General features: G+C 43.6%; 1 protein-coding gene across 2 annotated transcripts in view; it reads left to right on the forward strand.

Annotated features, from left to right (window-relative positions):
• Positions 1-27727, forward strand: part of OPRK1 (opioid receptor kappa 1) — a 149237-nt gene that overhangs the window by 47466 nt on the left and 74044 nt on the right. For both annotated transcript variants that reach the window (XM_044294199.1, XM_044294200.1), the window contains exon 3: positions 15333-15662. In XM_044294199.1, coding sequence (XP_044150134.1) covers positions 15333-15662 — 330 coding nt within the window. The remainder of the gene's footprint in view (positions 1-15332; positions 15663-27727) is intronic.

Genomic DNA, 27727 nt, shown 5'->3' on the forward strand with positions numbered 1-27727 from the left:
CTCTCAGGACGCACTGCACATGCGCCAGCCGGCAATTAGGAGTGAATAAATTAGCAGTGGGGCGCTGCTGGGCTCCAGTAGAAGGGGCGTGGCTGGGCACCAACGGCCAGAGGGACAGCCCCTTGGGCACCTTACTCAGGTAATTACCATATTAATAAAAGTGATTTTCTAGACAAAGGACAACACTTATATATATTTTAATACAAAACGAGCAGACTGATGTGATAATGTTAAAAGCTCTGTCACTAAAATCCAGGTGACAGAATCCCTTTAACAGCATTTAGAGATATGCTTTACAGCAGCCACCATGGCCCATAGACACAATTGACAGGAAGGGACTCATTGACTTATATGGGTGAGTTTTCTAGGCATGCTCTGTGATCTGTGCAAAGGTCAGGAGTGTACAGGCGGACTAGGAACTTAAAGTGGCCCTGAAAAAAAAAAAAGAAAAGTCGTCCCATGTTGTAGATCAGAGTGACAAAAGGTGGGACAGCACTTGTAGGCAGGAACAACAGACATAGGCAGGGGCCAGCTATACCTTAGTGCAGCACAAAATACTGCCCCTGCAGTTCCAAATGCCACAGTGCAGCACAAAATACTGCTGCCCCGTCCCAGTATTTAACCGTATCACTGTTCTGAGGATGGCAATACATTTTAACTCAGGAGGGCATCTGTGGTCACCAGCCAAGTGCATAAGTATCTGGTGCTTCTAGCATTAATTACCGTATTTTTAGATTTATAAGACATGCTTTTTTCCCCCAAAAGTGGGGGGGAAATGGCTTTGTGTTTTATAAAGTGAATACTAGTGAGCGCTTCAATTATGGAAGCACTTACTAGTATGCATTAGGTGCCGGGAGAGGGAAGTAAAGTGCTGTGAGTGCTTCTTGTACTCACCCTTCCTGGTATTCCTTCCTAGGGCCACGCACGCACGCACTGTCCTGAACACATACAGCGTCATGATGTAGTGCACGCAATGTGACCCAACGCTACACACAGTCAGGTGACTGGGCAGCGCGGGTCAGAGAAGACAGGGGAGCACAACTTCCAAAGAAAACGCTGGACCTAGAGCAGAGCTGCGGTGCAGGAGAGGTAAGAGAATTTTTTTTTTTTAAGGTCTGATCTGAGGTCTGATGGGGGTCTAGTATGAGGGTTTTAAATAGAGGGCTGATATGAGGTCTGATGAACGTCTGATCGGGTTCTGTGTGTGAGCGTGATCCTGCGTTCTGGACTTGCAGGAGCGCACAGCATTCTCATCATTTATAATGCTATGTGCCTCTGCTTGACCTTACTTCTACGGAATCATAGTGACAGCTTTATGTATAGCATAATGGAGCAAATTTCATTATCAATCTGATTGCAAGTTGGATTACACTTGGGGACCTATCAAAAAATAAATAAAACTGCAAATCCCAAAAATCTAAATAAATAAACAATAAAAAAAAATTATATCGTGGGGGATCGCTGCGTGCGAAAACGCCCATCTTATTAAAATATAATTTTTTCAGCACTTTGCCTCCCCAAAACATTTTATAATAAGTGTTCAAAATATCATACACACCCCTAAATTATCAAAAACTACAGATTGTCCTGCAAAAAATGAGCCCTCACACATGTCCGTAGACATAACTATAGAAAAAAAAGTTATTGGGGTCAGAATATGGCGATGAGAAAAAATAAATAAAAAAATTTCAAAAAGTTTTTCTTTCTTTTTCAGTATAAAAATGCAAGAAAAACTATACAAATGTAATCTAGTTGTTATCATACTAACCTGGAAAATGAAGATCACAAGTCAGTTTTACTGCCTAGTGAATGCTGTAAAAACAAAACCTGTAAAACTTTGGCGGTATTGCGTTTTTATTCCAATTCCACCCCATTTGTTATATTTTCCTGCTTCTCACTACATCCTATGCAAGATTAAATCTAGGCATTTGAAAGTACAACTTGTCCTTCAGAAAACCGCAAAAGTGGAAAATTACTGCATCAGGAAGGTATTAAGCATGAAGTTTGGGGTTTAAACACGGCACCCGCTCAGAAGCTGAGCAGGCGCTTTAGCCACTGGATGCCTACTGTTTTACACAGCAGACACTCGGAGGCTTTTGAGACAAAAAAATAAATCACAGAGCCTTAAATACCAAACTAGGCCTTGTTCTCAACGGTCCAAAATCTGTCATGTGTTTATTCAACCTCCTATGCCCCTTTCCAGTATGAGATCATATATTATTTACTAATTCAAGTCTCCCTTCAACTTGCACTATCATGGCACTGTACATCAGGAAACATGAAACATACTTCACTATATACATTAGGTATAGGAACACCAGAGAGGACATCATTATCAGGATAGCTGTAATTATCGATCAGCTGTAATTACAATGAACTGTCTCTGCAAGGGAGACAACTTGCAAGTAATTTTGAAGACATAGCCAGCCCCCCTACCAGTCTGATAAGTCATTAATATTAAGCCACTGCACATCCCATTTAAAGAGGTTGTCCCACGAAAAATATTCTACAGTTTTCAAACCAGCACCTGGATCTGAATACTTTTGTAATTCCATGTAATAAAAATTTTAGCATAGCCACTGAGTTATTCAATAAACTGTATCTGTATAGCGCCACCTGCCATTTGTTCTTTCCTCATTTCTTTGGCCTGCTCACTGAGAAGGCCGCACATGCTCAGTTTCAACTGCCTCCTGAACTGTGATAGGGAGAGCTGTGACACGCCCCCTTAGCTGCAGCAGAAAAAAACACTCCCCTTGATATAAATCTAGCAGAGCAATAAATGTGGAGATCTCTGGATCCATGTGAGATACAGGGCTGGTAGCAGCTAGAAACATGCAACTGGTCTTTTTGAAAGCTGACATTCCAAGCTTTCAGACAATATCAGAATGACAGCAGGTTTTACCGCACTTATTTAGACTCGATTTCTAACAGTGATTTCTCCTCTGTTGATTGGACTTTAGCTGGAATGTCAGTTTTCAAACAAGACCAGTTGCATGTTTCTAGCTGCTACCATTCAGGAGATAGCAGCATCTAAAGCAGCCCTCCCCCTCCAGTTAGCTACTTTTCCCACTGCCCGAGCTGGACTCGGGCAAGACAGTTAGGTGGTTGAATAAAAGAGTCGGCATGCATCTTCACTACAATGCGCTCCAAAGCACGTGAATACAGTAAATCAGCTCTTCAATAGAAAAGCTGTTGACCTGCTCTGTTTCTGTCTCTAATGCTTGTGCTGTATAAATCACCTACCTCATTGCTTCCCATGCATCAAGTAGCCGGCAATTATGATTGTAGGCCTAGCGATGCACAGTATCATGACACAATGTTATTCACTGCATCACAGAAGCTAACCGAGTTATACGTACAAAATCTACCGTCATAAAACACTGCTACTCAAAATATACTGCTGTCTTTTGTACTTTCCATCACTGCAAATAAATTCTCATGGAAAAAGGAGATAAATGGGCTGAAATAAACAAAATGAAACTTTATGAGATTTCAAGCTACAGAGATTCAGCAGGGTGTACAGGACACATACATTATAGAGAAGTGGGTTTACTACGTGCATTCCCCATGTAATAACAATTCTGGAACGTCTATTGTTATGGCTCTATGGTGGTGCCATTAATCTATTATTCCTACAAAAAAATTGTGAATGAATTGCCAGCAGTCTGCAGTAAAGGTCCATCTGGGTCTGACACTATCCAATCAGTGCTGCCAGTTTCAGACAGCTCATGGACACCCCCCCCCCCCAACTGGTAACCCCCAGAAGGGAACTTTATCGGGGACTGCTAGCAATTCACTCATAATCATCTAGCCGGAATAATAGAGGGACAAAACAACATACAGGCATAGAAATAGATGTTCCAGAATTATTATGGCACAGGGAATGCAAGTGGTTACTAAAACAGACATGGCAGGAGAGCTGACAGGTCCTCTTTGAAGGGTCATAGTCTGAGATGTGTTTACCTGTATGCATAGTAGACTGCACAGTATTACTATTTGTATTAACTGAGTTATTGTGGAATTAATAAAAAGGACAGTCAATCCTATGTCATTCATATTTTTCTACACAATTCTGTACACTAAAGTTTGGTGATTAAAGTGTACGTAAACCTTCACGTACACTGTATATAGTCCTGTTCTAGTGATGTTCCTGTTGTGCTTTAGTATGCGTTCTCTTGTACACTGCTGTGAATGGGAGTACAGATTCCCCCATGGCCGTACTTAGCGATGTGCAGGTTGGTCTGCCTGAACCAGCGCTGCTTTTCTAAAGCCTTGCTGGCATACAAGGGTCTGGAAATGCTTTTAGACCAAACTGCTAAGGGTGCATTCACATCACCGTTTAGCTTTTCGCTCTTCTGATCCATCAGAAGAAGAGAGACAGAAAAAAAACGGGTCCTGTTGCATCAGTTGTAATCCATTTGAGCCATTTACATCTGAGATACGTTTTTTTAGATGGAAAAAAAGTCACGAATGCAGTTCTTTTTTCGTCAAAAAAAAAAATCGGATCCTATACAATCTTATGCATAAATGATGCAACAGGATCCGTTTTTTACAGGATCCGTTTTTTTCCCCTCTCTCTTCTTCTGACGGATCAGAAGAACAGAAATCTAACATGTATGTCTGGAGGTGTTTGACCCATCACCTCTGCCAACTCCTTAGTACAATCCGCAGCACTTGAGGCTTCAGCAGAGCAGGCACAGGTGGAGCAGCGATGTGGTATGGGAACTCTTGCTCTGTACTGAAAGGCGCCTGTTTTGATAGGAAAAGTTTAAAAAAAAATATTATAGTATATTACAAAAATCATTTTCATCACATCTAGAACAGGTTTAATGAAAAGTATGTTATGGTTTAGGTGCACTTTAAATTCTCTATTCACAGAGGTACGATATATACACCATATAGTTACAAATAATTCACACTAAAACAAGAATCATTGTATGAAACACGGGCGTAACTAAAATGTCGGAGAGCAACAAGGACAGGCACTTTAACCAACTAAGCGCCATGTGACTAGTGCAATTAAGAGACTAGATGGATTACTTGGGCCTTTGACAGCTTAAAAGCTGCTTGCTACTGTATGTTTTATTGAAATTAAGGGACCAAAAATTATTGTAAAAGGATAAGTAGTAGCATATAGCAAGGATCTGTGTTGGTTCTAGTTTTTTTTTTTTGTCTTTATATTATGACCCAAGAGAAAGACTACATAAGGCTAGGCTCATTTCATGTTTTTTTTGCTTGGCATGTGCACCAGGAAAGCTTCCAACATACTGTACTTGCCAAGCATTTCCACAGGATTACATTAGCCAGTTGTATAGTAGACTATGCTATTCCATGCATATAAGTTAAACTTATACATTTTTTTTTACACTGGGATCCTATTGGTGACTAATTCCACTGTATCTCATCTGGTTTACTCATCCGTTTAGCATATAGAGTACTGTATGTCCCAGCGTACAGAGCCTTGAAAGTGACATCTTTTCTAATGTTGATAAATTAGGTTATGGACCAGGGCTAAAGTAATACAATCAGTATAGACATTACTAGTTAGTCCTGCAAAGCCACCTTAATTACACAGAATACCCCTGTAGGAGAAGATCTGTATAGTATTTATTTTCCCAAGGCCTCCTAAGAACCCAATCATGTGAAAATCCTATCCTGAAAATCAGACGAGGTGGTTTCAAGATTTCTCACATGTTCCTGGGAGAGGAATAGTTACAGCCCCATCCGCAGTGGAAGTAACATCCTGCTCAGAACTAAACCTGGTAAAGGACATGCCATTAGTGGAAGCTGGATTTTCAGAAGAGGAACGTCACGTGACTGGGTTCTACGGAAAGCAGATCCACTTTAGTGCACTTTGAAGGGTTAATTTGCACTGTGATGCTTACACTTAAAAAGTTTCATATTGTTGAACTGCATTTTATATGTTTATTTTAATATATCCTGTTCATTTGCACTACATAGTCGAAAGAGTTAATGCTAATACCAATGCTGCTAATACTGGGAGACTTTGGGACTTTCCAGTCTATGAACTGAGAAATTAGTAATTTTTCACAATTACCATAAGGGACTATGCAGAGCTAAATTTGGGAAGAAAAAAAACACAGTGAACTTTTGACTGTCTCGTTTTGCACAGTCAGAAGATTAATTACGTCTCGAAACTGCTTAGTCATTCCCATTCACCTGTCTTGAGGTACAATACAATTCTATGGCATCCTTGAACTTCAAAATTGTTTCTGTTAGGCTGTGCTTCTCCAGCTTCACCCCTCCCACTAGAAGATTCTAGATCAGTTAGAAACTGTATAAAAGTTACGCAATCAGAGCCTGTAGTAGTCTGCAGATAGGCACTTGTGTTTAGTGGGAGAGACTCTCCTAGACTGCATGAGTGACCAGAAAAAGACACTGAGACAGGGATACCCTGCCCAATGACTTATCCGCAGACTGTAGGCCATCAGCCCTCTGAGAGTGAGAAAGACAGCTAGCTCAGGCCTTTCCTTAGCACATAACCTTCTTCTGCCAGGGTGGAAACTGGAGAAGCCTGCTCAGCGCATTGCCTGTATTGTTTTACACTTGAGTTCCAACAATAAAGAAGCACAGTGGTTTACTGCAGACCCTGACTCTCTAGGCTTATTTCCCATTGGGGTGCACCACACCTTACTATCCCCTCCAAGAGAGCAGTAACATGTGGTGACACCTCAACGCAATCCATTGTTGGAGCCACCAGTCACTGCTCTACATTCAATGCTAATCAGCAGCTGTGGAATCAAATAAAATCTTATGGTCCCTTTACGCGGGACGACGATCCAACAGATTGTCAGGAAGGAACGCTTCCTTCCTGACAATCTGCTGATCGCTAGTGGAGGAGACAAGTGCATTTACATGCACTTATCTCCTCCAGAGTATGGGGAGGAGCGATTGCCAATGCAATCATTCTTCCTCATACTGTCATGTTGTTTCCCGGCAGCAACGATTTTCCACTGAGAAGAGATAATTTTTTTGTATTGCACAAAAGATACAATTACTGTCACGGAAGGTGTACAGGAAGCTAGAAGACACAAAATGAAGATCCGACTGACTGGATCCAAAACTAAGGAACAAAAGGGAGAGCCCTGCATCAGACCTGGCTCTCTCCCTAACTGCTCAGCCTATGCAAAAATTCCAATGGTAGATGATCGCATATCCTCGTACCTCGACTGTATAACACCTGAACACCCTATAATAGTGAGGGGACACGACCACCGGCTCCCTACACTTGATACAGAGGGAGTCAGGGTCACCTGGGATCCAGCAAACAGAAAAACACAAATGAACGAACAAAACTTATCTGTAGAAGACTCAGAAGTAGGACCAGCATGCACACACTCCAGGAAGGAATATAAACCGAAAAGTGATGCAGTATGGGAAGGGATTTAAAGGGATGCAATCAGTGCAACTACATGACAGCTGAGAAAAGCTAACGAGATGAGAAAATGAAAGCAAAACAAAAGGAACCTCAAGGAGGAGGTTCTGAAGGACATCTGTCAGAGCTTCTCAGATATATGGTGGTGACAGTACCCCTTCTTCTACGAGTGGACTCCGGACACTCAGAGCCCACCTTCTCAGGATGGGACCTATGGAAAGCCCTGATGAGACGGGTGGCCTTAATGTCCGTCACTGGGACCCACATCCTCTCCTCAGGACCATAACCCTCCCAATGAAAGAGGTACTGGAGAGAACCGCGGACAACACGAGAATCCACAATCCTAGAGACCTGAAATTCAAGATTACCATCAACCACAATCGGAGGAGGAGGCAAAGACGAGGGTACAATGGGTTGGACATAAGGTTTTAATAAGGACTTATGAAAAACAATATGGATCTTCCAAGTCTGAGGAAGATCAAGACGGTAGGCAACAGGATTGATGACGGACAAGATTTTGTAAGGCCCAATAAACTTAGGACCTAACTTCCAAGAGGGAACCTTCAATTTGATATTCTTAGTAGACAACCACACCAGATCACCAACATTCAGGTCCGGACCAGGCACACGTCTCTTATCCTCCACACGCTTATATCTCTCGCTAATGCTCTTTAGATTATCCTGAATCTTTTGCCAAATAGATGACAAAGACGAGAAGAATCTCTCCTCATCAGGTAAACCAGAAGACCCCTCTCCAGAGAATGTCCCAAACTGCGGATGAAACCCATATGCACCAAAAAATGGTGACTTATCAGAGGACTCCTGATGACGGTTATTTAAAGCGAACTCAGCAAGGGACAAAAAAGAACACCAATCCTCCTGATTCTCCGCCACAAAACAGCGCAGATATTTCTCCAGATTCTGATTGATGCGCTCTGTCTGACCATTCGACTGCGGGTGGAAAGCAGAAGAGAATGACAACCGAACCCCCAAGCGAGAACAGAAAGCCTTCCAGAATCTGGAAACAAACTGTTTGCCCCTATCAGAGACTATGTCTGAAGGAATACCATGCAATTTGACAATGTGATCAATAAATGCCTGCGCCAGCGTCTTAGCATTGGGCAAGCCAGGAAAAGGGATGAAATGCACCATTTTGCTAAAACGGTCCACCACCACCAGAATCACAGTCTTCCCCGAGGAACGAGGCAGGTCCGTAATGAAGTCCATGGACAGATGTGTCCAAGGACGGGAAGGAATGAGGGACTTTGGCACGAGCTCAGGTCTCACAGGCTGCCACAAAACCCTCAACCGACTTACGAAGCGCCGGCCACCAGAATCTCTGAGCGATGAGATCCACTTTGGCTCTTTTTCCCGGGTGCCCAGCAAGGACAGTATCGTGGTGTTCCTTAAAAATCTTGTGTCTTAAAGCGAGAGGCACAAACAACCTCCCAGGAGGACAAAGATCAGGAGCTCTGACTAGGCTACCTGAACCTCTGCCTCCAATTCAGGATAAAGAGCAGAGACCACCACACCTTCAGCCAAAATTGGACCCGGGTCTTCAAAATTCCCACCTCCCGGAAAATGACGTGACAGGGCATCCGCCTCCACATTCTTAACCCCAGGGCTGAACGTGACAACAAAATTAAACCTTGAAAAGAACAAAGACCATCTGGCCTGTCTCGGGTTCAGACGCTAGGCCAGATTCTTATCGTCAGTAAACGCGGTAATAGGGTGTCTGGCTCCCTCTAGCCAATGGCACCATTCCTCAAAAGCCAACTTGATGGCCAACAACTCCCTATCTCCCACATCGTAATTTCTCTCTGCGGAGGAGAGTTTCTTCGAGAAAAAGGCACACGGTCGCCATTTGGCAGGAGAGGGACCCTGAGACAAGACCGCACCCACACCCACCTCAGAAGCATCAAACTCAACTATGAAGGGTGGAGAAATATCAGGTTGTACCAAGATAGGAGCGGAAGCAAAACTCTCCTTGATATTAGAAAAGGCCTTACGCGCCTCTACCGACCAGGAGGAAAAATCTACCCTCTTTCTAGTCATATCAGGGAGTGGTTTAACAACAGAGGAATAATTCAAAATAAACTTCCTGTAATAATTGGCAAAGCCCAAAAAACCCATCAGAGCCTTCTGATTCTCAGGAAGCTCCCACTCAAGCACAGAGCGGACCTTCTCGGGGTCCATGCGAAAACCAGAAGCGGAGAGAAGAAACCCCAGAAATTGAATTTCTGGAACCGCAAAGACACATTTTTCCAGTTTAGCGTACAATTTATTCTCCCGCAGGATGAGCAAGACCTGACGTAAGTGTTCCTTATAAGTTTTGAAATCAGGAGAAAAAAATCATAATGTCATCTAGATACACTAATACAAATCTCCCCATTAAATGATAAAAAATGCTGTTCACAAAATGCTGAAAGACGGCTGGAGCATTCATGAAACCAAAAGGCATAACCAAATTCTCAAAATGGCCCTCAGGGGTATTGAAGGCAGTCTTTTATTCGTCTCCTTCTCTGACCCTGACCAGGTTGTATGCCCCTCTTAGATCCAACTTGGAAAAAACTTTAGCCCCAACAATCTGGTTAAACAGGTCCGGGATCAGAGGAAGCGGATAAGGGTCACGAATTGTGATACTGTTCAGCTCCCTGAAATCCAGACATGGTCTTAAAGAACCATCTTTTTTCTTAACAAAGAAAAAACCAGCGGCAACAGGTGACTTCGAGGGTCGTATGTGTCCCTTTCTCAGACTCTCAGAGATATAAGCACGCATAGCGACCCTTTCAGGTTGGGAGATATTGTATAAACGAGATTTAGGCAGCTTGGCGCCTGGGGTGAGATTAATAGGGCAATCGTACTCCCTGTGCGGGGGCAAGTCCTGAACACCACTCTCAGAGAACACATCCGAAAATTCAGAGAGAAAAGATGGTACAGTCTTAGTAGAAACCTCAGAAACAGATGTCGTGAGGCAATTCTCTCTGCAAAAGTCACTCCAACCATTTATTTGCCTTGCTTGCCAATCAATGGTGGGGTTATGTTTAGTGAGCCAGGGTAGCCCCAACACTAGAGGAGTAGGCAACCCGCTTAGGAAGAAACATGACACATCCTCAACATGAGAATCACTCACAATCAAACGGATATTGTGAACTATGCCCTTTAACGATTTCTGATAAAGTGGAGCGGAATCAATAGCAAAAACAGGTATATCCTTTCCCAAAGTGCATACCTGGAAACCATGAGTTATAGCAAATTGATTATCAATGAGATTGACAGCTGCTCCACTATCTACAAAAATCTCACAAAAAATGTTATTGCTCTCTAGCGCCACCCTGGCAGGTAGGACAAAACGGGAACTACAAGCAAACGGAAAACCTTCAATTTCCGCATCAACCTTGCCAATAGTAACAGATGGAACGTTTTTAGAGGATTTTTTTTCTTTTTGTTACTTTATTACTCTCAAAAAACTGTCTGAATCTCCTAGAGGGACAAACATTTGCCAAATGATTTATACCCCCACAACAGAAACAAACCTTCCTATGAGGACTGAGTCTTCCACTGTCAGAGGCAATCAAACCCAGCTGCATGCTCAGAAGGGATTGAGAGCGAATGAGACCCCTGTGCACTGAATGAGACCGCCGCACTGTCCTTGGACTGAGTATGGCAGGAAGGAGTGATCTCTCCTCTCTTTCTAAGACGCCTGTCAATACGAACGGCCCGATACATGGCAGAGTCCAAGGAGGTAGGTCTCTCATGAAAGGCAAATGCATCTTTCAATCCCTCTGAAAGACCATGGCAAAATTGACTTCGGAGTGCAGCATCATTCCAACCAGTATCAGCTGCCCATCTCCGAAATTCTGAGCAGTATATCTCTGCGGATTGTTTACCCTGACATAAAAGACGTAGTCTAGACTCAGCCAGAGCAAAGAATTCATCCACTGAACGGAGGGGCCGTGCCCCCACCGGCAGCGAAAAGGCCCAGGACTGAGCGTTATCCCTGAGCAGCGAGATGATGATCCCCACCCTCCGTTCCTCATCACCAGAGGAATGGGGAAGTAGGCGAAAATGGAGTTTGCAAGCCTCTCTAAAACGAACAAAATTTTCACTACCCCCGGAGAACGTATCCGGGAGCGAGATCTTAGGCTCAGAACAAACTTCATGAACGCAAGCTGAACCGGTCACTTGAAACTGAGAGTCTTACGGAGATCTGCTACCTCCAATGAAAGACCCTGCATGCGTTCAGTCAAAAGTGAAACCGGATCCATGCTTGAGACGGTTTTGGCGGTTTATAATGTCACGGAAGGTGTACAGGAAGCTAGAAGACATAAAATGAAGATCCGACTGACTGGATCCAAAACTAAGGAACAAAAGGGAGAGCCCTGCATCAGACCTGGCTCTCTCCCTAACTGCTCAGCCTATGCGAAAATCCCAATGGTAGATGATCGTATATCCTCGTACCTCGACTGTATAACACCTGAACACCCTATAATAGTGAGGGGACACGACCACCGGCTCCCTACACTTGATACGGAGGGAGTCAGGGTCACCTGGGATCCAGCAAACAGAAAAACACAAATGAACGAACAAAACTTATCTGTAGAAGACTCAGAAGTAGGATCAGCATGCACACACTCCAGGAAGGAATATAAACCGCAAAGTGATGCAGTATGGGAAGGGATTTAAAGGGATAAAATCAGTGCAACTCCATGACAGCTGAGAGAGGCTTGGGACTCCATGTGCTGCAACACAGTGATTTCTTTAATATTTTCTGTTACATATGTTATGTGAAATGCTGTTGTGTATGTGTCTTGCTCTACTGTATTGAATCTTATATTGACTCATTTTTGAGTCATTTTTTTTGATTGAAATGCTAATAGAGAATTCAGAGTAAAATAATTCATATTATATTTAAAGGGATACTACTATCAGAAAGGCACATTTTTTAAACTCAGCATTTATAGAAACATTTTTTTAAATCATTTTCGGCTGTTTTGAATTTCAGCAGTACTCTGCTGAATACTAAATTTTGTCCATTATTTAGTTTACTGCTTCTGGGAAGGGAAGATGTTATCTGCTAATATTGTAGTAGATAGTAAACAGTATGTCAGCTTTATTGTTCTCTCGATAGGACTAGATAAAGCAAAAGAGCATTGTGACAGTACTTATCAGTGTAATGTATGATGCTCTAATTGAGTCACTCACCCCCTTCTCTCTCTGGTCACCGTGAATGGTCTGGGTTAGAAAGTAAAGCAAGACCATTTGCCACGCTAAAAGTCCAAACAGAGGAGGAAGTTAAAGAGCAGGACAGGAAGTAGAATATATGGAGTGACTTCCAAAAACGATATCCAGAAAAGCATCCACCTATTTTTTGTAAATAACTAAAAAAATATTAATAATAAAAAAAGATTTTTTTTTATATATATATATATATATATATACACTACGTGCAGAATTATTAGGGAAATTAGTATTTTGACCACATCATCCTCTTTATGCATGTTGTCTTACTCCAAGCTGTATAGGCTCGAAAGCCTACTACCAATTAAGCATATTAGGTGATGTGCATCTCTGTAATGAGAAGGGGTGTGGTCTAATGACATCAACACCCTATATCAGGTGTGCATAATTATTAGGCAAATTCCTTTCCTTTGGCAAAATGGGTCAAAAGAAGGACTTGACAGGCTCAGAAAAGTCAAAAATAGTGAGATATCTTGCAGAGGGATGCAGCACTCTTAAAATTGCAAAGCTTCTGAATCGTGATCATCGAACAATCAAGCGTTTCATTCAAAATAGTCAACAGGGTCGCAAGAAGCGTGTGGAAAAACCAAGGCGCAAAATAACTGCCCATGAACTGAGAAAAGTCAAGCGTGCAGCTGCCAAGATGCCACTTGCCACCAGTTTGGCCATATTTCAGAGCTGCAACATCACTGGAGTGCCCAAAAGCACAAGGTGTGCAATACTCAGAGACATGGCCAAGGTAAGAAAGGCTGAAAGACGACCACCACTGAACAAGACACACAAGCTGCAACGTCAAGACTGGGCCAAGAAATATCTCAAGACTGATTTTTCTAAGGTTTTATGGACTGATGAAATGAGACTGAGTCTTGATGGGCCAGATGGCTGGATTGGTAAAGGGCAGAGAGCTCCAGTCCGACTCAGACGCCAGCAAGGGGGAGGTGGAGTACTGGTTTGGGCTGGTATCATCAAAGATGAGCTTGTGGGGCCTTTTTGGGTTGAGGATGGAGTCAAGCTCAACTCCCAGTCCTACTGCCAGTTTCTGGAAGACACATTCTTCAAGCAGTGGTACAGGAAGAAGTCTGCAAGGTAAGAAAAACATGATTTTCATGCAGGACAATGCTCCATCACACGCGTCCAAGTACTCCACAACGTGGCTGGCAAGAAAGGGTATAAAAGAAGAAAATCTAATGACATGGCCTCCTTGTTCACCTGATCTGAACCCCATTGAGAACCTGTGGTCCATCATCAAATGTGAGATTTACAAGGAGGGAAAACAGTACACCTCTCTGAACAGTGTCTGGGAGGCTGTGGTTGCTGCTGCACGCAATGTTGATGGTGAACAGATCAAAACACTGACAGAATCCATGGATGGCAGGCTTTTGAGTGTCCTTGCAAAGAAAGGTGGCTATATTGGTCACTGATTTGTTTTTGTTTTGTTTTTGAATGTCAGAAATGTATATTTGTGAATGTTGAGATGTTATATTGGTTTCACTGGTAAAAATAAATAATTGAAATGGGTATATATTTGTTTTTTGTTAAGTTGCCTAATAATTATGTACAGTAATAGTTACCTGCACACACAGATATCCCCCTAAAATAGCTAAAACTAAAAACAAACTAAAAACTACTTCCAAAAATATTCAGCTTTGATATTAATGAGTTTTTTGGGTTCATTGAGAACATGGTTGTTGTTCAATAATAAAATTAATCCTCAAAAATACAACTTGCCTAATATTTCTGCACTCCCTGTATATATATATATATGTGTGTGTGATATATATATATATATGTACAGTACAGACCAAAAGTTTGGACACACCTTCTCATTCAAAGAGTTTTCTTTATTTTCATGACTATGAAAGTTGTAGATTTACACTGAAGGCATCAAAACTATGAATTAATACATGTGGAATTATGTACATAACAAACAAGTGTGAAACAACTGAAAATATGTAATATTCTAGGTTCTTCAAAGTAGCCACCTTTTGTTTTGATTACTGCTTTCCACACTCTTGGCATTCTCTTGATGAATGCCAAGAGTGTGCAAAGCAGAAATCAAAGCAAAAGGTGGCTACTTTGAAGAACCTAGAATATTACATATTATCAGTTGTTTCACACTTGTTTGTTATGTATATAATTCCACATGTGTTAATTCATAGTTTTGATGCCTTCATAGTCATGAAAATAAAGAAAACTCTTTGAATGAGAAGGTGTGTCCAAACTTTTGGTCTGTACTGTATATATATTTATTTAGAGAGAGATAATATTTACATATAGGCTATTAATTTAAAAGCAGAATTGCGTTATGGATTCCGTTACCACAGATTATAACGCAGTTCTTTGACAGAATGCTAAAGGCATTCCGTTATTCATTCCGTCATAATAGAAGTCTATGGGCTGCATAACGGATCCGTCCCATTTTCATTATGCAGGAAAGGTCTCCCCTGCATAACGGAAACGGGACGGATCCGTTTTGCAGTCCATAGACTTCTATTATGACGGAATGAATAACGGGATGGCTCTAAAGGCATTCCGTTATGCATTCCACATTCCATCATAGAATTGCGTTATGGTCTGTGGTAATGGAATCCATAACGCAATTCTGCTTTTACCACCAAACGAAGCATGAACAAATTTCAAAATATGAAATTCGCTCATCTCTAATTATTACTAATTATTGTTTTTATATATACAGTGTTTTTCAGACCTTCAGCGGCTCAGCACCAATGGAATCTCCAGTACATATTTTTCGAGAGGAGGAGGTTGACCCAAAGAGAACTTCAATGGGTACTACATGCTCCCCAGGTTGCATACCTGTCTGCACCTCCATCTGCTATCCTAACTCCAGTTTGCTGGTGGGCTGGGGTGACTATGAGAATGTCACTGATTACACAGTGTCACCAACACAAGACAGCAACCACACCACTATTTCTCCTACAATTTCTGTCATTATTACAGCAGTCTACTCCATGGTTTTTGTCATTGGCTTGGTGGGCAATGCTCTGGTCATGTTTGTAATTATACGGTAAGTGAACGCTTTCTTCCTTTCTTTTACAGGAACACGATATTATCACTAAATGTGATAAATAGTAGTGACTAGTTACTACTACATGTTACTTAGCTTTTTTACTGCAAGATTTACAATGTAAAAAAAAATTCTTGCACGTGTTACATACTTTATTATCTTCTGATGTCCCATGTAGGTCAAACTTGATTCCTATCAGTCTTTTTAACAGATCAAGTATAGGAAAAAATTATGGAATCATCAACAACAAAAAATTACAATGTGTTCTTACACTGAGCAAAAATATAAAAACAACACGTTCGGTTTTGCTCCCATTTTGCATGAGCTGAACTCAAAGATCTGAAACATTTTCTACATACACAAAAGACCCATTACTCTCAAATATTGTTCACAAATCTGTCTAAATCTGTGTTAGTGAGCTCTTCTCCTTTGCCAAGATAATCCATCCCACCTCACAGGTGTGGCATATCAAGGTGCTGATTAGACAGCATGAATATTGCACAGGTGTGCCTTAGACTGCCCACGATAAAAGGCAACTCAGAAATGTGCAGTTTGATCACACAGCACAATGCCACAGATGTCGCAACGTTTGAGGGAGTGTGTAATTGGCATGCTGACTGCAGGAATGTCTACCAGAGCTGTTGCCCGTGCAATGAATGTTCATTTCTCTACCATAAACCATCTCCAAAGGTGTTTCAGAGAATTTGGCAGTACATCCAACCGGCCTCACAACCGCAGACCACATGTAACTACACCAGCCCAGGACCTCCACATCCAGCATGTTCACCTCCATGATCATCTGAGACCAGCCACTGTGACAGCTGCAGCAACAATCGGTTTGCATAACCAAAGAATTTCTGCACAAACTGTCAGAAACCGTCTCAGGGAAGCTCATCTGCATGCTCATCGTCCTTACCGGGGTCTGCACCTGACTGCAGATCATCGCCGTAACCGACTTGAGTGGGCAAATGCTCACATTCTATGGCGTCTGGCACGTTGGAGGGGCGTTCTGTTCACGGATGAGTCCCGGTTTTCACTGTTCAGGGCAGATGGCAGACAGCGCGTGTGACGTCATGTGGGTGAGTGGTTTGTGTATGTAGAAAATGTTTTAGATCTTTTTGTTCAGCTCATGCAAAATGGGAGCAAAACCAAAAGTGTTGCGTATATATTTTTGCTCAGTGTAGTTGCTCCTTCTCAGACTTTTATGGTGGCTTAAATGCTTTGAAACACGGACTTCATTAATGGTAAAAATTATCAAAGAGCAGTTGACAGATTGGTTTTGGAAGATGGATCCTAGTCATGAACCAATTTTTCTACATCTACAGTTGGCCAAGTCATTGAGTTGAACATGTACTTCATTGTCATCAAGCCTATTTTCTGTGGACAGAACCAAAAATTCTATGCACACCAGTGCATTTACTGTTGGTTGGTAATGATTGGCATCCTCTGGTCCTTTACCTGGCATACAACCTCATATAATACATGAATGGGTAAACACCACTGTTGAAATCCACACTCTAGGATTGCCTCTCTTTAGCCAGTGTAAGGGTGGATTCACACTAACGTTCTGGAGTCCATTATGGCTTTCCGTTATAACAGGGTTATAATGGAACATAACAGAATCCATAAGACAGAAGGACGGATCCGTTTGGCTGCCCATAGACTTGCATTATGACGGAATGCAAAACGGACTAAAAGGCTCTCTGTCCTAATAGAAGTCTATCTAAAACAGGACTGTCGACAGGACTATGTTTTCTGTCTTGCATAACGGGACCCAGACGGAACCCTGTTATAACGGAAAGCCATAACGGACTCCATAATGCTAGTGTGAACCCACCCTAACCTTTTCTTCTGTTTAGGTATTAGCTCTATTTTTTCTGTTTTTGGCTTTTCTATATATGAGTCCCATTTCATTCTGCCGGTACCTTGTATTTCTGTCACAAACATTGGATGTCAAGTAGTAAAATTTTTTTTGTTAAATTTGCAAATTTTGTTGCAAGTGCTGAGTAAAAATTTATGATTTTCTTTTTTCTTTTTACGACAGTACTCATTACACCAGAAATTTACACGAGCTCCTGGCTGGAGTAGATTTCTATTCTGGCACAGGGACAACAGAATATCTGACAAACTTATTAAGAGGCGTACAGGTTTCTTTTTTTTCACTAGGACCTTGGTGTGAAACACCATTCTTTATTAAATGACCCCCCCAGTGACCTTTTGGTTTTCATGTGTTTTGCTACGCCTTCTGTTTTCAAGGCATATTGCTATGAGTTATCTCTCCTGACATTTTAGCATCTTTCTTGGTATACCCAGGTGTTTTCTTTTTCCAGTCATCCAATTATATTTATACTTACATCAAAATTTACACCTTGGGAACAGTCAACACCTTTGCCACACTCCACATTGGATTTCCATCTTGAAAGAGTTTCATAATCCTTTTCATTGTTTAAACTACAGGTAATAACTTATTTGTTGGAGGCCGTGTTTTCTTTGCGTTGGCCAATTGGCCAAGTCCAACAGCTTATCAAGCTCTATAAGCATTCCCTTTTAACTGCAGACTAATTTACATTTTAAAAAAATGTTGCATTTGTTTTAGGAATGCAATTTATAAAGTGATTCCACATTTTTTCCTCTACCTATCTGCAAACACTTATGACATTAATTAAAATTCCTTTGAGGTATGTTTCATGATGCCAGGATTTAATGTGTCGAATCTGTGATTTGTGTTAACCTTAATGTTTGTTCACCACCAGGTTAAGTTCACATCAGCGCTGGGCTGTTCCAACGGAGGAAAATAAAAATGAAGAAAAAATGTATCTGTTTTATTTTGAGCATCAGTTGTGCTTAGTTTGCAACAGTTTGTACAGTATCTGTTCTGTTGGGTTTCAGTTATTATACTTTTTCTCCTATCAAAAATAACAGAAAGCTGACAGAACGTACAGAAACTGATGCAAACTGAGCACAACTGATGCGCAGAATAAAACAGGATCAGCTTTTTTTTCTGTTCCCTTGACGGTACAGAAATATAGAGACAACTCTGATGCGAACTTAGCCAACAGCCACTTTCAAATGGTCAGTATTTGGTCAGCATTATGAATTAGTATTTAAGCTGTTTAAGCTGAAACCAGGAGCATTGTGTCACGGCTGAGGATTGGGGAAACCCTCCACCGTGCAATGTCAATAGAATAAGGGTAGCTGCTAGGCCAGGACGACAGGATCAGGGAGCAGGTCTGTCACGAGGGTGTCAAGAGCCATGCCTGACTCCATTGTACCCGGGGTCAGAAGGTCGCAGCGGTTGGCTGCACGCTCTATGTAAGATAGGGATGTTTCCTTATTGTAGCTTTCTGGGTTTGCTTTGCAAACCCTTTTGGCTCACTCAGGGATCCGTAGCTCCTTCTCTCAGCTGTTCCTTGTCCAGCACTCCCAATCCTCCTTATATTCCCCTCTCACACTTCTCTGGTTGCCAGATATAGAGCTTCCTGCCTGGACATCTATTCTGACCCACTGGAGCTGTGTTGCTGCGTTCTCTGATTGTTGCTTTAGAACGCTACCCTCCGGATCCCTGTTGGACCTTTGTGGACAGTTGTTGTCGTCCACCTGGGCTTTTGTGTTTGTCTGTGTTTGTCTGTCCTCTCCCTGGTGTTACCCTCTTAGTGCAGTGGTGAGGACTAGCGATCCCACTGGCCCGTTCATTATCTAGGGTTCATTTCAGGGAAAGCCAGGGTTTAGGCACGTGATCGCCGCACGGGTGAGGAACCCGTCTAGGGACGTCAGGGCAGTCAGGTGCCAGCCGCAAGGAGAGTTAGGGGTCACCACCTTTCCCTCTCCCTTGGGCAGGACTTTCCCTTTTTCCTCCCTGTGCGAAAACTTCACCACAAATGAAAATCATTGGCTGTAGCAGCACATGTGACACTGTCTGAGAAGGAGGTTTACAGGTGGGGGCCAGAATTTTGGCGTGGACAGGCCCAAAGGTAAGTATAACTCCAGAGAGCCACAGAGAAGGCAGAAAGGATGGGAGTAGTTGTACTCATGGTGGCAGTCCTTGCTATGTCGCTACCTGGACCTTGAGGAGAAGGGCATATCTTTAGTACCTTCGGGGAACTCCCAGGCTTTTGTAAATCTTCTGCCTGATAGTAGTTCACGGTGCCCTTGGTGATGTTAGGTTTTGAGGTGCAAAGCAGGGCTTCCTGAAGTGTGAGTTAATGATGAGACTTGGTTTACTGTAACAATCCCCTATAATTACTGAAGCAGTTCAATGGATGGTTCACACTGTACATGTGAAATGCAGTCTTTTCAATCAGCATATTCAGCTCTAAAGGCTGTGTTTTGGAGGCTGGTGGTCTTTCTCTCTTTTCAGTCAGGCTGTACAATCTCCCCTTTCGCAGACAAAGGTGTACATTTCTCTATCTCCATATATATATATGTATTCCCAGTATCCTCGGTGGCATACAGTCTGAACAGGGGGCCCTTTCTGTCCTGTTGATATGATGGGGGACCTGAAGCTTATTTGCTTACACCAGTGTGCAGGGAAGTCTGTAGCCTCAGTATAAGTGTGTTACCATTCTCTGACAGATACACAGCAATCCTTCTTGTATGGCCATTGAACTTTCTGCTGTCTTCAGTAACTCTTTCCCTCAAGAGAGGGCAAATATGCTGTCACTTTGCTACTTACAGGGTAAAGTATTCCCAGATCAGCTCTGCTCCCTGGCTATTTACTCATCCACAGCTCATACTACATTGATTTCACTTCATCCTATAATGGAAGGGGTGGTGCCAGCCCTGACTAGCAAACAGTAGCTAGGGCCTCCCACTCTCTCCATATACAGCCTGTGAGACATATAGTATTATAGTGCATAAAATACAGTGACATTGACCCTTGCAGTGGGGATACTGCATAACTCTCTTCACAAGACCCACAAGGTGAAGGGGTATTTTTAAAGAAAATATCCTGAGAAACCCCTTTAAGAAAAGGTCAAATCAATTCATAATAAGTTTGATGATGAACATAAATGTTATATTTTGATAAGAGAAACGGGATGCTTAAAGGTCCAAATGCTTTACAGCTGCACTATAGCAAGATTTACATGTGACTTTATCTTCTGAGAGTTATAATAGCTCACTAGGTTAGACCATACTTGCCGACAGTTGCATTTCTCGAATCAGACTGCAAAAGCTTTTGCAAATATGCATCAAATTGAGTTTCTGGCTATTTGGGGAGCATTCCAGGCAGATATGGGGGTTTAACGGACAGAACAGGGATGGGGATTATAAATAGTGTTGAACAAATCAAAGTTAACAAAGTGTAATTCGATTTGAATTTGGGGAAAAAATTGCCATAAATCCGATTTTTGGGGCGCTTTGTGGTAATTAATCAATTTTCCCTGAAATAGCGGTAAAAAAACAAACAAAAACATACTCATCTTATCCATTTGATCCTGGACAGGCCATCGCGGTCATTTTTATTGAAGAAAACATGCAAATTCTCTCTTGCACTGATGTGTGACGTCACCACGTCATCACGTTTGGGGGGTGGGGTGATTGCCATTCCCCATCATTGCGCACGCTCCATACAATGGAATGCGATTTGTTACGAGTCAGATTTCTTGTCGAAGTTCGGTGAAGTAGCCGCATCGACTTTTTGAACACTTCGCTCGTCACTACTTATAAATGTCCAATGGTTTAGGATTAGTGATGATCGAGCACCAAAGTATTCGGGTGTTCGGACCGAACACATTGCTATATTACGTGTACTCGGCCGAGCACCCGAGTATAATGGAAGTCAATGAAAGACAACCAAGCACCCCCTGCTCTGAAGAGGGGAGGGTGTCTGGTCCATTGGAAAAGGTCAGAAAGTGATAGAAACACCACCGAAATGGATTGGGAACACTATGGGGACGATGTCTGGATGCATCTTGGACTCCCAGGTCGCTGCTAGGGACCATGTTGTCCGAGTTGTATGCCACTTTTACAGACTGACAAAATAAGCACAACCCCCACCCAAAAAAAAAAAAAAAATTTTTTACAGGAAAAATTGTTAGGAAACATTCTTTCCAGTATATTCAATTGTATATAAAGTGCAAGTGCTGCCAAAAATCACAAGGAAGAGGCACTCCGAAACAGCCTGTATATCACATAAAGGAGGGCCTCATTCACATTGTGCTACAATTGTTCAGATAGTGGGACTCCTACACTCATAAAGCCTATGCACTAAGTGAAAGGACTGCCAAAAATTACAAGAACCCTTCACTCCAAAACACCCTTTGTTACACATAAAGGAAGGCATCATACACACCCTTGAAAAATTATAATTTGATGGCCTGCTGGTGACCCTCAAAAACATTTGGAGAAAGGGCCTGCTGATCTGACCATCTAAAACCTTAGGGGCGAGGGCCTGCTGCTACATTGGTGACTCTAGATAACCTCTAGGCGATTGCACGTCCCCGTGACGGCGACGATTCATTTGGATGTCTGCCCGATCAACTTTCGATGTTCTTTTCTGCTCCTACCATGGTGATCATGGGTAACGGGGAATCAGGGTTCGATCCTGGAGTGGGAGCTTAAGAAAGGGATACCACATCCAAGGGAGGTCAATGGCTGAAATCTGATTGGCTGTTGTTGCCTTGCAACTTTTTTTTCCTAATTGTGAACCACCCAGAGAGGGTGGGTCAAGTTATTAAAGCACAAGATTCCAAGGAAGGCAGCAGGCACGCAGCAATTACCAACTCCCGACTCGGGGAGGTAGTGACGATAAACAATAATACAGGACTCTTGAGATGCCCTGTTATTGGAATGAGTAATAAAAAAATTACAGGGAATGTCACTGAAGTATTTTGGATGAGGAAACGTTATACAGAAGAGGCCCTGCTGCCGCTTTGTTTACTCTAGATAACTTCTGCTTGATCGCACGTCCCCGTGACGTCAACAAATTATTTGGATATCTTCCCTATCAACTTTCGATGTTCTTTTATGTTCCTAACATGGTGACCACCGGTAATGGAGAATCATTGTTCGATTTCGGAGAGGGAGCCTGATAAACGGCTACGGCTACTAGTTCATAACAAGGCAGCATGAGTTGCGGGCCTGCAGGTGAGCTGACCCTGTAAAAGATTTGAGTTGTGGGCCTGAAGGTGAGTTGATCCTGTAAAAGATTTTAGGTTCGGGCCTGCTGGTGAGCTAACCCTGTAAGACATTATATGCTAGTGCCTGCGGGTGAGCTGACCCTGTAAAACATTATATGCGAGGGCCTGCATATGAGCTGACCCTGTAAAATAGTTCAGTCGCGGCCTGCATGTGAGCTGACTCAGTAAAAGATTTGAGTTGCGGGCCTGCAGGTGAGCTGAGGTGGAACCGACAAACCCAACTTGATTTTGATGGCTTCATTAATCTGCATGTGACCGTGATACAGCTCCACAGATGGTTTCCATCTGCATCTTTCTAAACAATCTGTGGCCTCAGTCTTTTATCCAGACTCTGTCATTGTGCCACTATGTGGCCCCCTCATGCTGCCATCTCCACACCATGTCACCTTGCCACTCATTTTTATTACCATGCTGCTGCTGATGCTGCTTAACTCCTTAAGGACACATCCTTATTTCACCTTAAAGGGTTTCTACCACCTGATTTTGACTTAATTAGCTCTCAGACACTAGCGATCTGCTAGTGTCTGATCTACCTAACAATGCTATTTTCAGAGCTTTGTGTGGATCCGTTTCACTAAAAAAAAATTGATATGATAATGAGCCTATAGGTACTATGGGGGCGTATTTTCAGCACCTAGAGGCTCGGTCTACTCACACTGTATGCCGCCCCGCTCGTCCGTCAAGCCCGCCCATCTCCTCTAGAATGCCATCCTTCATCTCAGCCAGCGGACGAATTCTTGTGCCTGCGCCGTGCGCGTCTGTATTCGGCGCAGGCGCAGTGAATGTCTGACCGCTCCCTGCACAGACATCTCCACTGCGCCGATTACGTCAGAGTGCTCCGAGATACAGATGGCGCAGGCGCAGTGGAGATGCTGGCGCAGGGAGCGTTAAGACAGTCACTGCGCCTGCACCGAATACAGACTCACACTCCGCTGGCTGAGATGGTGGATGGCATTCTAGAGGAGATGGGCGGGCTTGATGGACGAGCGGGGCGGCATACAGTGTGAGTAGACCGAGCCTCTAGGTGCTGAAAAAACGCCCCAATAGCACCTAGAGGCTCATTAGCATATCAATAAAAGTTCGTTTTTTAGTGAAACGGATCCACACAAAGCTCTGAAAATAGCATTGTTAGGTAGATCAGACACTAGCAGATCGCTAGTGTCTGACAGCTAATTAGGTCAAAATCTGGTGGTAGGAACCCTTTAACCGCCTCCAGACCGCCTAACGCAGATGTGCGGTCCGGAGGCGGCAGCGCTGCGCACAACGACGCATATACGCGTCATCTCGCGAGACGCGAGATGACGCGCTATGCGGCCCGCGCATGCGCAGTTCGGGCCGGCATTTCGTAGAGGACCATTTCGTCATCAGCTTGCCAGCCAATGATCGTGGCTGGCAAGCTGATGATTTTCAAAAAATCCAATCAGAGAGCCAGATAACAGATCATATTTGTAAATATGATCTGTTATATGGCTGCCTGCTGCTCTGCTGGTTCTTTTCGTCGGTTGGATCCAGCAGAGGAGCAGGCTACACAGTGAGTACACCAAACAGCACACTTTAGCCCCAGATCACCCCCCTGAACCCCAATTAACCCTTTGATCACCCCTTTGTCAATCACTAGTGAAAGGAAAAAAGTGATCAGTGTAAGCTGTCACTTTTTTTTTTTCACTGGTATTGACCGTTAGGTTTTAGGTATAGTTTAGGCCTCTTGGTTAGGTAGTTAGCGATCAGTTAGCGCCCAGCCCACCGCACCGCAGTCCGTTATTCGCTGATTAGCGTATCGCTAATCAGCATTTGTACTTTTATAGTATCTGGAAGTGATCAAAACTGATCACGGTCAGATCTATAATTGTATTAGTGTCACTTTAGTTCGCCCTCCACCCAAAACGCAGTGTTTGCCCGATCAGGCCTGATCGGTCGCCCACACGTGCATTCACCCACGCCCGCCCCACCGCAGTGACAAAAAAATTATTTTTTTTGATCACTGCACAATCACTTTACACGCACTGCGGCGATAAAAAAAAATCTGTTTTGATATTTTTTATCAACCGCAGCGGCCTCCGGTACTTCGCTAGCCTCCCCTTTGTAAGACAGGCTTACTTTTTTTTTCTTGGGTAGTCTCAGGGAATACCCCTAAATTTAGTTGCCCAAAATGTCAAACAGGGGGTATTCCTCTGAAGAGGCCTACAGGCTTCTGACCCAGTCGGATGAGGAGTGGGAACCCTCATCTGATGAATCCAGCGGGTCAGAATACGAACCTGTAGAAAGCAGTGGCTCTCTGACCCAAAGTTCGGACGAGGAGGCTGAGGTCCCTGATAGCACCAGGCGTACCCGGCCCCGTGTCGCTAGACCACAGGTTGCGCAGGATCCGCTTCAAGAGCAGCAGAGTGGGGCTGGTGCTGTCGGATTACGTGGTGAGGCATACACCAGCAGCCCAGCCCTCCCTGGACCTAGTACCAGCACTGCCGTACAACCTGGTGAAGTAGCGAGCACCAGAAGGGCAGTTGAAGCTGGTACGGTGGCACGTGCAGTACTGACCCCGTCGCAGCCACCGCAAAAACGTGCCCGTAGAGCCCCTAGAATCCCTGAGGTGCTGGCAAACCCTGATTGGCAGTCCCCAACTTCAGCCGCACCTGTAGTTTTCCCTTTCACTGCCCAGTCTGGAGTTCGGGTTGAGACAGCTCAGATCGGTTCGGCCCTGGGATTTTTTGAGCTGTTCTTGACTGCGGAGCTCTTAGACATAGTTGTGGCCGAAACAAACAGGTATGCCACACAATTTATCACCGCTAACCCGGGAAGCTTTTATGCCCAGCCTTTCCGGTGGAAACCAGTCCAAGTTTCCGAAATTAAAACTTTTCTGGGCCTCCTCCTCAACATGGGTCTAACTAAAAAGCATGAATTGCGGTCATATTGGTCCACGAACCCAATTCATCACATGCCCATGTTCTCTGCTGCTATGTCCAGGGCACGTTTTGAGGCCATCCTGCGTTTCCTGCACTTTAGTGACAACACCGCCTCCCGTCCCAGAGGCCACCCTGCTTTTGACCGGCTCCACAAAATTCGGCCCCTCATAGACCATTTCAACCTGAAATTTGCAGATTTGTATACCCCAGAGCAAAACATCTGCGTAGACGAGTCCCTGATACATTTTACCGGGCGCCTTGGCTTCAAACAATACATCCCAAGCAAGCGCGCCCGGTATGGGGTCAAATTGTATAAGCTCTGTGAAAGGGCCACAGGCTATACCCACAAATTTCGGATCTATGAGGGAAAAGATCAGACCCTGGAGCCGGTCGGTTGCCCTGACTACCTGGGGAGCAGTGGGAAGACAGTTTGGGACTTGGTGTCACCCTTATTCGGCAAGGGGTACCATCTTTATGTGGACAATTTTTACACAAGTGTTGCCCTCTTTAGGCATTTGTTTCTAGAACGGATTGGCGCCTGTGGTACCGCGCGAACTAGTCGCGCGGGCTTCCCCCAACGGCTCGTTACCACCCGTCTTGCAAGGGGGCAGAGGGCCGCACTGTGTAACGAAGAACTGCTCGCGGTGAAATGGAGAGACAAGCGTGACGTTTGCATGCTCTCCTCCATTCACGCAGACACGACAATACAAATTGAGCGAGCAACCCGTGTCATTGAAAAGCCCCTCTCAGTCCACGACTATAATTTGCTCATGGGAGGGGTGGACTTCAATGACCAGATGTTGTCTCCGTATTTAGTTTCCCGCAGAACCAGACGCTGGTATAAGAAGGTGTCTGTATATTTAATTCAATTGGCTCTGTATAATAGTTTTGTTCTCTACAGTAAGGCTGGGAGAACTGGATCCTTCCTCAAATTTCAGGAAGAGATCATCGAGAACCTCCTGTACCCAGGAGGTTCCGTGGCCCCATCCACCAGTGTAGTTAGCCGTCTACACGAGAGACATTTCCCCAATGTCGTTCCTGGTACCTCAACCCAACCGTCACCCCGAAAAAGATGTTGTGTCTGTAGCAGGAGTGGAATAAGGCGTGACACCCGCTATTTCTGTCCTGACTGTCCTGACCACCCTGCCCTATGCTTTGGAGAGTGTTTCCGGAAGTACCACTCACAGGTACACTATTAGCATAGGGATCATCTCACCAGGACAGGCACACAGGGCTATTAGGGCCCATTCACTCACACAGCTGCTGCAAACGTCTCCTTTCACCTGGGACAAAGTGCATAACGCACTTCGCCACATCTTTGGGCGATTTGCGCTTTGCACATTGACCCATGGGGGAAGGAGAGGTTTGTTCTATAAAGGTAAAAAAACAAAAAAAAACAAAAAAACACCAGTAAGCAAAAAGGTTAATGTTCAGTTAAAAAAGTTAAAGTTTATATGTTCTGTTGCAAAGTTAATAAAATTATTGCGTTGCGGCCTGTTTTTTTTTTTTTTTACCTTCCAGGTGGACCAACCGATCTACTAGCTGCAGCACTGATGTGCATTCTGACAGAAGCATTGCGCTGCTGTCAGATTACACGCAAGTCGGTGTATGCGGCGCTGCAAGACGAGATTTCTACTCTGCAGTAACAGATACGTTTGCCGAAGCATACGAGCTGAGGAGGAGGCGGCGTTCCTATGCTTTGGCAAACACTTTGTATGTAAAAAAATTAAAAATAAATCCCGGCAATGATTTATTCATCCACATCGATTGATGTGAATGGAGAAATCTGGTTTGCCAGGGCATACGAGCTAAGTGGGTATGGATGTAGGGCGGAGCTCCTATGTCCTGGCAGACTCCTTTCCCCTCCATTTTTTTTTTGGCAGAGATTTTTTCATCCACATTGATCGATGCGAATGAAGAAATCTGTGCCGTTCATTTTTTTCTTTCAGCCCAGAGGCTGAACCTAAAAAAAAATCTCATTACCTGTATGCTCAATATAAGGAGAATAGCAGAAACTCCTAATGCT

The sequence above is a fragment of the Bufo gargarizans genome, chromosome 5, assembly GCF_014858855.1.
Source record: "Bufo gargarizans isolate SCDJY-AF-19 chromosome 5, ASM1485885v1, whole genome shotgun sequence".
Lineage (NCBI taxonomy): Eukaryota > Metazoa > Chordata > Amphibia > Anura > Bufonidae > Bufo > Bufo gargarizans.